The sequence below is a fragment of the Pezoporus occidentalis genome, unplaced genomic scaffold (assembly GCF_034315485.1).
Source record: "Pezoporus occidentalis ecotype Australia unplaced genomic scaffold, CSIRO_AGI_Poc_V1 ctg187, whole genome shotgun sequence".
In the NCBI taxonomy this organism is placed as follows: Eukaryota; Metazoa; Chordata; class Aves; order Psittaciformes; family Psittacidae; genus Pezoporus; species Pezoporus occidentalis.
Window position 1 is genome coordinate 598,115 of NW_026913715.1, and position 11,961 is coordinate 610,075.

The following is an 11,961-nucleotide window of genomic DNA, read 5'->3' on the forward strand; positions in this document are numbered from 1 at the left end:
AGTAAGAAAGCAGCTGAGTATTGTTTTTGGCACTGCAGCTGAATATGAATGTTACTGCAGTAAGTCACAGATCAGCGACAGCACAGACACCAATTTAAAGATGCATGGGCTGCTTTTCTGTGCTGTTCTCATCACATCGGGATCACATTACTTGGCCAAGGCAGCAGCTCTTGGACCATCCCTCATGCTCATTATCTCGGGATCCTCCAGTGCTTATAAAGATCAATAAGCACCCAGCAAGCCCGTTACAACAGCTACTACGTGCCACTGCTGGGATGGCAGCACAGTGCCTGCTGCAGACACAGTCCAGTGCCAGTGCCAGGTTAGTTCAGGGTTACAGCCTGGGTATGTTGGCCACCCTCAGCCTCCCCACCAGCTCAAATCAGGAGCAAGCCTGTGTCTTTGTGCAAGAATGACCGTGGCTGGTAGGCAGGAAGGGTCAGGAAGGGGCTGTTGATTCACAGGGACTTTGCGCTGAAACTCCAAATCTGTGGTTTCACCAGGGAGAAAAGGAAAATTACAAAGAAAGCATAAGCTGGTTTCCATGAAACACTCCTGCTACAGCAAGTCCTTCTCCTATCCATGAGACTTAACTAATCACAGACTGGTTTGGGTTGAAGGGACCCTAAGGTTCACCCAGTTCCAACCCCCTGCCACGGGCAGGGTCACCTTCCACTAGAGCAGGTTGCTTCAAGCCCCATCCAACCTGGCCTTGAGCACTGCCAGGGATGACTCTGATTCTACCTCTTCCTGAGCAACTGTGCAGCTCAGGGGCCCCATCCCACCATAATCACCTGTGGTTTGTGTTCCTTTGAACACTTCTCCCCCAAACAGGCAAACCCTAAAGCTATCCTATCCAGTCAGCACAGAGAGAGTGCCCGCAGGCTGTGCGGAGCAGACTGACTTTCACACCTCGCTGGCCACACAGAAGAAACCCAACCTAAACAGCGTAACTTTGCATAACCGATTATTTTCACTGGGGTAATCTGAGCCCTCCAGTAATGCCACCAAATGCTGCTGATCCCAGGAAGGCCCCGCTCCCGGGAGGAACAGCCCAACTGCAGGAGACAGCTCGAGCGAAGGCTTGTCAGGGCGAGGGAGGGCTGGTCCCTGCTGTGGGATGGGATTATCCTGGGAGCAGAGGCTCAATCCTTCGGCACAGGCTGGTGTCTGCACTGATGGAAGCACAAACAACATTTTAGTGCCCAACTCAGTTATATTGTCAGAAACGAGTGTGCAAAACCAAGCACAGGGCAGCACAGCAGCCGGAGCTGCTGGTGTGCAAGAAGCTGTCGGGCTTTACTTGATGTCCTTTTAACTTTCTTTTTCATAGTGTCCCACACATTTTGAGAGGCTTCAGCTTTCAGGCCGACTCCCCAGTGACCTATTATCCTTGCAAATCAATCACTCCAGCCTGTCACCAAACAGCCATTCACATGACCTTGTTTGCAGGGAACTGTGTTCCTCCTCTGACTCCTCTGTCACCAACTTCCCTCTTTCCAACCACCAGCTCATTTCCTCCTGCAGGACCCTGCTCAGTGATCTCCCCATCTTCAAGTCCATGCAATGAGACTGAGAAATTAAAACCCCAGCAGCTGAGGAGGTGAGGGGTCCGCCCATACCTGTGCAGGACCTCCCTACCCACTGCCATGCCCCAGGATCATGCTGCCAGAGGTGAAGCGGTCCATGCCATCGGTGCACCTGAGATGTAACCTGCTTCTGCAGGTCCTCCTACAAAACACTGATCCAGCTGCAAGCTGGAACTCCCATTTCAGCCAGATCAGTCTCAACATGGAATCATGCAGGACTGGTTTGGGTTAGAAAGGCCCTTAAAGCTCATCCAGCTCCAACCCCTGCCATGGGCAGGGACCCCTTCCACTAGAGCAGCTTGCTCCAAGGCCCTGTGTCCAACCTGGCCTTGAACACTGACAGGGATGGAGCAGCCACAGCTTCTCTGGGCACCCTGTGCCAGCGCCTCAGCACCCTCACAGGGAAGAGCTTCTGCCTAAGAGCTCATCTAAATAGCATTTTGGCACAGGGTGTCATCTCGCACAATTAATAATGCAATGAATAACAGATACAGTTCATTTTATGCCAATAGGAAGCTACACAGTTTAATGCCTAAAGGTCTTCAGATAAACGCTATTGAGCAATTACAGATCTGGCAAACTTTAGGACGAAGCCACGTTTGTGTAGCTCAGTGAATAATGCTGACTCAAACAAAAGCTTCGAAAACTGCCTAAAGATCACACATTCTTCTGAGGGAACAAAGGTCTGCAGCTGGAATTACAGCTGCCCGGGTAAACCCTGCACATCTTGGATGACTGCAAAACTGTCCCTTCCCCATGAACTAGGATTTAGCTGCATTTGTAACAACAGGACAATGGTTTTGTGCCGGATTCTCAACAGGAGTAGGGCAAACATTGCTGTGATACTCCCTGTGCCGCAAGATGGCCACAGCAAACTGTTAGGAGGCTCCTGTCTGACACCGTTCAATCATCTTGAGATGGGAACTGAAAATAAAAGCATGGAGGTCTTCTGGATGGTCCCTATCAATTCACTTCAGCTGAAGCCCTAATGAAGCTGGTCACTCCATGGCAAAAACAGGAGCTTCGACATGCCATTATTTAACTTCTAATGTAGAAGGTCTCTCAAATAAAGAGACACAGTGATAATGCTGCTGGTTTATATGTAGGATTATCATTCTGGGAACCCACCAGTATAAATACACAGCCATTCAAGCAGAAGGAGTTGGACATCCCATCCTTACCATGGCATACAAACGAAGAGCATTATTAGGGCACCAATGTCAAAAAGGAGAAGAAACTCCACAGTGCATAAAACATGGGAATTTTGACTTTTTGACACAGTCAATCCACTGAACCCTGCCCTCAGGAGGCACAGGGGACTGGAGACCAACAGAACTTAAACCGGCTACAAATTTCTTGGTTTCTCATGACATTTGAGAGAAAACATAGGGACAGTTTCTTCGGGACACAGGGGAGTTATAGCTGTGTCACTGCCTTCTCCAGAGAGTTCTGTCCTTTCCTTACAGTCACTCCGTCACTGTCACCCACTGACCTTTCATTACTTTCTCCCAGTGCACCAACATCACTGCTGACCAATGCACAATCTGGCCAAACCCACGAGAGGAAGAAAAAGCCTTGCACAGAACTGCATGAAAGGACATTTATTCTGCACTACATTGTGTCTTCTTTTCTATGCTAGTCTAAATACAAGTGCTGTTTTCCCTGCCAATCGTTGTTTGCTTGTGCTGTTTCCACTGGCTAAAACCAGCATTTTTCCAGCTCGTGTTGCCCTCCAGGAAAAAACACACATTCATACCTTTCTTGCACTTAGCACAGGGGAACAAAACTGGTTCCCAGGAATAGGGATGACTTCCTCAAAAGAAAACATTTGCTGTCAGCTGAGGTTTGACCTCTAATGGCTGATGTGGCATCACCATTTTGAGCAGTGTAACACATAACACCGTGCAAAATGAACAGCTTCCCCCACCTCCACGTTTAACAACCGCCCATGGCTTTGCAAGTGACAATAAGGGAATACACAGGGCGACCAAAACCTCGGGTCCAGTCTCTCACATGTCCACAAAATGAACCTAAAGACAAAGATCTGTAAAGGAAACTTCAGTGAAAATCAAGCTTCCTCAGACACTGAGAAAGAAAGTCTGCAACATGAGACCGTCTTCCTTGAAGAAACACAGCTGATGGGCTGCATTCCCATATCTGACTTCCACTGGTCTGTGTAAAACATAAACTTCACGCTAACCTTATGAAAACAGTCAACATGCTGGAGAGAGACAACAGTCTGCTCCGAGCTGGTGAAAGGGGGAAAAAAAGCTCTCAGGCTGTCATTCTTCCCTTGCTGTGACCTTCATGCTCCACTGAATTTCTGAAGATACTGAAATCTTGGCAGGGAAGTGTACAGTCTGTGGGAACCAGGCAGCACTGTCCAGGCTCGCTGCTGAGAATTAGGCCCAGGCGAGCCCTTTCTTTGGGTGGCTCTGAGCTCTGCCTGGGCAGCAGTGGGGCGCTGAGAATCTGACAGGATTGGTGCTGCCTGCACTCGTGTGTTGTGAGGCAGAGCCGGCATGTTCAGTGTGCTGCCCACCCTCCTGCCCTGCACCCATGAGCTGGGGCTCGCTCAGCTCACACTGGGATCTGGGAACTGGGAGGAGTCCCACTGCTTTACAGTGCCCCTGTGTTCCTGCACGTAACAGCGACCACTCACAGTCAGCTCTCACTGTGGTTTATAGAGCCTCAGAGATCAGCAAATCCAAATCTCAACTGGAGACTCGAAAGGAGTGCAATTTGCCACGACAAATTATCACAAACCCTGATGCTGTTTAATGACCCCGGTGTAGAGGCACTCAACTAAAGAGAGCTGCATCTCTCTGAATGAACGGCTGCTGCGCAGGGGCTAGGTGCATTCACGACTCAATGCTCACATTCAGACAGTCCCGGGACAAGCACCTTTTGAGGTCAATTCCCTCCCTCAACAATGTCTGTAGAGGCAGAATAATACCAGCTGTGCTTCCTGGCCAGAGTCTGGCAGCACAAGTTGCAGATTACATCTAAATTGCCAAGCCCAGGATAAACAAAAAGATTAAGAGGGCCTTACCCTTTGTGTTGAACAATCACACTCTGAAGCAAGAAATCACAGCCTACGGAGTGGGCAGGCACTGGGCTGAGTTTCCCGTTCGGGTGAAGGGCTGGTGAGGAGTAAGCAGCTAACTCACACATCTGGGGAAACCACAGATGCTCTTAATCACAGGTTTTCCTGACCTGTAGGCACTGACAAATTGCATCCTATGGATGAACTTTTTATTAAACCACAGAAGGTTTCAAAACTATATTCTCCCTCTCAGCATTCCAAAGTCGACAAAATCCAGCGCACGTGACCCTTCTTAATTCTTCATTTAGATGGTGACACAGCCCTTTCCAAAGAGATTTCAAGGCTGAGAGGAAGCAAATAGGGACAAGATGTTACGTCAGTGGAAGGCATCTCAAAATGAGCCACAGGCTTCAAGAACTGACATTTTAGAAACTCTTTGATGATCACCTCAGCCCCATTTCAGTGGCAGATCCTCTTTGTCCTAAGTGACTCCTGAGACAAACCCCTCGCTGTCTGCTGGGCCTGAAATACGCAGCCTTTACATTCTACTGGTTTTCCACTGCGCGTGGGGAAGGACATTTAAAAGAATAAAACGACTGTTGCTCAGGCCAGGAAAGGTGACCACAAAACAAAACTGCCCCAGTCCCAGTTCCATGCCATGCGAGAGCAGGGAGATAGCTGCTCGGCTCACAAGTTAGTGAGAAAGATGATGTGTGGCAGTTCTCATCATCATCTGGACCGATAGAGCAACCCACATAAAAGGAACAAAAAAGCCTGCTGATCAGATTGGTGTGACAGAGGCTCATGAGAGACATGCACATTTTCAATCTAAATGACAGCTTGAGGGATCTATATTACTAATTATCGACTAATATTGCCTGAGTTCCCAGGCTGGCTTCAAAGGTTCTTGCAAAGTGCCCCAAGCAGAGGGTTTTTCATCTAATCATAAGGCCTTTTGCTTTGTCCCTGCTAAATGGATTGCTCCATACTGGGCTCCCTCTGCGTAACTCGGCTTGCACATGATGAGCTTTGCAGCGATGAAATTTGGTACCTCAACCACAAACCCAGCAACATTTGCAGCAACTGTTAGAACACTTCTGCACCTCGTCTCATGTAAAAAGCAAAGGTGGTTTCCTCTGTTCCTCCCCCTCCTCCTAATCCCATGGTAACACCTTTCGCAAAGGCTGGGCCTTTGAAACTGAGAGAGCAGGGAAGGGGGGGAGAGATACCAGATCTCCAGACAATGAAATAAAGCAGCTATCTCTCACATCCTGCGGCGCTCAGGCTGAGGTCATAAGTTAAACAGGACATCAGAATAGGTGATGTAATTTGCTTATTTAGGATCAGAGCATTCAGTGAAGTGGAAGAGACAACCTGTTTGAATTTGGAGATAATCCCATAATAAATGCAGAGCTGTTCAGCTGCAGAAACTGCAGCTGGAGTCTGGGATGGTTCTTTCCTCCCTGCACATTTATTTTTGCAGGGGATATAACTGCAATCATTCTTCCTTGCAGGAAAGCCTTGAAACCTCACCTGGGATCAGCCTCCCATTACATTAGGTATTGTTCAAACAGGGTCCCTGCCCCAGACAGCAGAAAGGTTAAAGGGTCAAGTCAAACAGAGGGTGGGAAAGGAAGAAGAGGCCCAAGGGAGGCAAGAAGGTGGCATGGCCCCACTGCGGGATCCAGGTCCCCCAGCCTGCTGCCTCCCTGCCAAAGAGCAAAGCTTTGGGCTCAAAACTGAGCTGAGCAGCAGTTACACTTTCAAGTAAAGCACAAGCCAGCTTTGTGGAAGGCAGGCATGCTCCAAGGCTGCCTGCAGAGACCCAGACCAGCAAGGATTCTACTGCAGAGTTCTCAACCTTTAATGACAAGGTTCTTCTAGAAGAGGGGCAATTTCTCAGCCATCCTGTACAACACTGAACACACGCACATGGCTTTCCCTTCAGCCCGTCAGGACTAACACTTGTGATGCACAGATTTAAAGCTAACAACTTGCACTGTTTATCTCCTCAGTTTATCAGTACTCAAAGCCTAACTTCACCCTGCCTGTGCCGCTCAGAGCAGCATTTCTCACAGCTGAGCCCTGCCAGCCCCTTGCCTGAGCTTATCTTCAGTGTTTTCCCAGTGACAAGCAGTCGGCTGGGCCAGACAGCAGGCCCCAGCCAAGGGAAGGAAAATGTCCTGGGTACCTTGGGCTGCCCGAGACAAAGCAGTCTAGAGAGGCATCGCTCACAGTGACAGGTCAGTGGTGCTGTCACATGGGCTTCAGATGGACCGTGCTTGCATGGAAAAGCCAGATGGAAAAAGCCAAGCCAGTCACTCAGGTAATATCTGCCAAAACAGAATCAGCATAGAATTCCAGACTGGTTTGGGTTGGAAGGGACCTTAAAGCTCCTCCAGCTCCAACCCCTGCCACAGGCAGGGACACCTTCCACTGGAGCAGCTTGCTCCAAGCCCGTGTCCAACCTGGCCTTGAGCACTGCCAGGGATGGGGCAGCCACAGCTTCTCTGGGCACCCTGTGCCAGCGCCTCAGCACCCTCACAGGGAAGAGCTTCTGCCTAAGAGCTCATCTCAGTCTCCCCTCGGGCAGGTTAAAGCCATTCCCCTTGGCCTGTCCCTACATCCCTTGTCCAAAGCCCCTCTCCAGCTTTCCTGCAGCCCCTTTAGGCACTGGAGCTGCTCTAAGGTCTCCCCTTCAGGAGCCTTCTCTTCTCCAGGCTGCCCCAGCCCAGCTCTCTCAGCCTGGCTCCAGAGCAGAGCTGCTCCAGCCCTCAAAGCATCTCCATGGCGTTCCTAATTTCGAGTTTCCTTACAACACTGGACTGGAGCTCCGGTCTTCCTCCTGCACTACCAGGCCATACCCAGGTATCAAACATGCCCCATTCTCAGACACCACATCTGAGCAAGAGTGGCAGCAGCACCAAGAGTGCTGGGAGAGAAGCTCCTGCTCAGATGGACAGACCTGTGAGAGGAGCCTGTTTCAAACCCTCTACAAAATAACCCCGATATCGGATGTCAGTGTCCGTAACTGCCACCATACCATACAGTAGGTCATTTTCAGCAGGTTTGGGGTTTGTTCTTTCTTAAATGCAAGTTCTGTGTCAGAACTTCCTCCAAGTTTCCAACAGCTGAAAGATCACTGATCTTTCATTCCAGCCACTTTGCTGGCTGCCCTAGGGCTGCCTACAGCAGCTCCTGACAACTCCACAAAGCTCTTCCTGACTAGTGTAAAGGACCAAAGTGCTGAATTTATCATGTAAGGACACCCTCCAGGATGTATTTCACATCACCTCTTTCTGAAGGAGCTACTTTTGGATATCTGAGAAGAAGAAAGAAAAGCTGTATACTAGACATTCAAATGCATGCAGAGGAGACAGACAAAAGACATTTGCATTTCAAATAGAGGCAATGGGTTCATTTCAAATATTTTAAGGCTATGAAATGTAGCACTTCTTGGTGGGGGGTCTTTTGCATGTCACCAAAAGACAGAATTCACCTTATTTTCACCCAGCCCCTCTAACATGTTCCTCACTGAAGGCAACACCAGACCCAGCTAAAGCTCCTGTGCACCAGTAACTTCTCCATGGCCACCAGTCTTAAACACAGCACTTGAGAGACACATGCAAAGAGAAGATCACACTTGGCAGGCCACAGCCAGCAGCAGCCTCCACTGCTGGGGCCTTTAACCAAGCGACCACGTCAAAGCCTATTTCTGAGAGCAGAAATGCTGAGAAGCCCTGGGTGAAGCTCTCCGTGCACTTGATGCTCTGAGTCAGACAGAAATAACTGGTATTTGCCATTGTTTTAACAGACAAAGGCAGTATTTTGGCAGGGTTACAAAGCAAGGCCATTCTTTATATCAGCAATCGAGAGACTGTTCATCCCTGCTGAGGAACCTGACAGAGGAAACATTTAACAGCAATCTTGGGTACAACATTGTATTGGGACCTATTTTTACCATGTGCTCTGCGCTACACGCATTAATTGTTACAGCAACAATATTTGCTGACATATTCACTCAAATCATTTACAGAGTAGAAGCCCAAGAGACAAAACAAGCCCTTGCTCCACGAGACAGAGAGAGTCAGGCAGGATGCCACATTGCTTCCTGTGACACGCAGAAAACCCTTATCTACAAGGGATGATCGCGCCGATAACCCAGCCCAGCGCCTGGTGAGCACCGCAGCGCTGTCCCTGGCTGCTGGGCCCCAGGGTCAGACACCGGCCGAGCTCCATAGGGGTGAGGAAGGAGGGAATGGCCCAGGTTATGGATCACTATCACCCGGCCTCCTTCTGCTGAGCCAGTGTCCTCAGCATCAGAAGACACGGAGCTGCTGCAGCAAGTCCAGAGGAGGCCATGAGGATGATGCGGGGCTGGAGCAGCTCCCAGTCGGGTTTACAGACAATGTTTCAGGGAGAGCTTACAAAAGAAGTGCTGAGGCCTCTGATGGCCACAGCGGCCCCAGAGCACCCTCTTGAAAGCAGAAATTGGCCAGTTTTGACGAGGGCAGTCAATCCTCTGCAGTTTTGCACTGAGATCTTTCCCACCCTGCTGCCCACTGCTCCCTACACAGACACACCGGGAGCTACAGCACTGGGCACCACACACAGCTCGAGAGCTTGGACTGTCCTTGAGAGCAACAGCAATGTGAAACTCGCACAGTCTGTAGGGGACATCTGGACAAAACCAGTTCAAAATGCCACAGACCAAATGTAGGTAAATACAGGATTCAGAACCCAGAGCTGTTTGACAAATAGCAGTATCTTCCCATGGCTAATGGTATAAAACACGCAGCTGTTCCACCACCACAATTTACAGGGAAGGCATTTCTCCTGGAAGTAAGGGAACACTTCGTATATATTCCTAGCCAGACTCATTACTCTATTTATATTGTAAAATAAGACAGCATGGACTAAAAAGCCATACAGTTAAACAGTTCCATGCTCCAGATCATGGGCAAGAGGTCACTTTTCTATCGTGTGTTGCAGTCATCTGCGTTTCTTACAGGTATCACGCAGTTTTCTGCAGCATGTTTTTCTGTGTGTGCTGATTCTTGTGGTATTTCAGCACCCACCAGGAAGGACACTGCTGTTTTATAGGATCTCAGGGACCCGGAGAATCCATGAGGTTTCTTAAAGGTTTCTTTAAAATAGCAAAGAAGCCAGCATGCCACTTTCTAACAACTGCAATCTGTTCTTGGCACAATAAAGCTACAAGACTGAACAGAGTATCTTATCTCTGAATATACACATTTATCCTGAAGGAAGACCAACCCGCTATACACCGATCTAATCTGCATGGTGCTACACCATCCTCCTCTTACAGACAACCCACACAGGTGGACAACTCTCATGCCCTCTATAAATTACAGATGGAGTTTCAAGGACTGACACCAGATATGAGCAGAGGTCTACAAAATGCTCTGTGGAGTGTCTGCTCTGGAGTCGTTGCTATTCCTACACCACTTGTGCAGTTCCACCAGGCCAGGAGAGCCCGTGAGCTCGACCACAAGGCACTGAGCCAGGCTTCCCTCAAGTGCTCAGCTCGCTTGTTTATCCCTAAGAGAAAGCTCCTTTTCCAGCCAGATTTGCAGTTTCTTCTTTTTCTCTCTTTAAGCACTGATAAGATGAGAGATGTTGAAGCTGCAAGTTGGGCTCTATTACAGTTTTGGAAAGGATAAGTTTCAGCGTGTTACTGTAACAAACACAGGAGTGAAACTGGACGAGATGGAGATTTGAGCTAACGCTATTAAAATTTCTCCTTAACAACAATGCAGAGATACCCAGTGCCAAACACGATCTGGAGCCATCGACCAGCATGGACATGAATGAACCTAGCAGCTTCTGCAAAAAAATTACAGTCCTAAAACCAAATCCTCCTATTAAAGTAATTAAGTGTTATCAGAATCACAGGGCCATAATTAAACATGCTTTATAATTAAAACAGCATGTGTCCTAGACAGGGAACACAGCAACAAAGAGACTAGGACCACGATACTCTGCCAAAACACATGCCAAGTACCAAAAATCAGAAAAGCAGCGAAGCCCATAGCAGAGTGCCTCTGCTCTCCTGACATAGCCATCCCCGCTCCCGAGGGGCACAAGAACACCCAGAACTCCTCACAGCAATGCAAGATGTTGCCAAAGTTCAAGCAGAAATCTTGGGAACCAAGTGGAAGACACTGAGTGCAAGACTCAAAAAGCTGAGGAATGGAACAAGCATGAACTTTAACTCAAACAAGCCTTGTCCTACCTGGCAGCGGCTGAAGATATCCGAGAGGGATACTTGAACATTGAAGTGCTTCAGAACCTGCAGGGCCTGTTCTTTTGCCTTTTCTGAGCTGTTCACTGAGAAACACCTTCCTTCTGCTACCTGGGACTGCAGCTTCAAGAGAGAAGGCAAAACCAAAAAAGACAATAAATGATGCACTCCAGACATGGAGATCTGGGGAGGGGGGTGGTTATAAGACAACTGGTTTGGTTTTAATTACAAATAATTAAAGTTAGGATGTGTTTACAGTCTAAATGTTGATCTAACAAGCACAACTGGCAATATAACACTAAGCCACTGCTGCAATAGCTCCGAGACTACCGAAGCACTGCTGTATTTTATATATATATGAAACATGATTGCCCAAGTCCCCTTCAAGTTATGATGTGGTGGTGTGGTGCTGACAGGGGTAGCAAGAGGAAACTGAACTTAAACACAGCTTTCACATGGAACTTGGCCAGATCACACACAGTGTGCAAAAGCGTAATCGTAGAATCATGGAATGGTTTGTGTTGGAAGGGATCTTAAAGCTCATCCAGCTCCAACCCCAGCCACGGGCAGGGACACCTTCCACTAGAGCAGCTTGCTCCAAGCCCCTGTGTCCAACCTGGCCTTGAACACTGCCAGGGATGGGGCAGCCACAGCTTCTCTGGGCACCCTGTGCCAGCGCCTCAGCACCCTCACAGGGACGAGCTTCTGCCTAAGAGCTCATCTCAGTCTCCCCTCGGGCAGGTTAAAGCCATTCCCCTTGGCCTGTCGCTACAGGCCCTTGTTCAAAGCCCCTCTCCAGCTTTCCTGCAGCCCCTTCAGGCACTGGAGCTGCTCTCAGGTCTCCCCTTCAGGAGCCTTCTCTTCTCCAGGCTGCCCCAGCCCAGCTCTCTCAGCCTGGCTCCAGAGCAGAGCTGCTCCAAACCCCGGAACATCTCTGTGGCCTCCTCTGGACTGGCCTGAGGGACATGATGCCCAGTGACAGCTTTACCACTTCAACCAGGAGTTCACTGATGACTGATGAATTTGCAGCCACTGATGTGCAGTTTCTCAATGTTTGCTTC

General features: G+C 49.1%; 1 protein-coding gene across 1 annotated transcript in view; it reads right to left on the minus strand.

The window, feature by feature from the left end:
- Nucleotides 1-11,961, minus strand: part of EXD3 (exonuclease 3'-5' domain containing 3) — a 286,804-nt gene that overhangs the window by 116,627 nt on the left and 158,216 nt on the right. Inside the window, 1 exon segment of the mRNA XM_062616053.1 lies at nt 10,892-11,023. Coding sequence (XP_062472037.1) covers nt 10,892-11,023 — 132 coding nt within the window.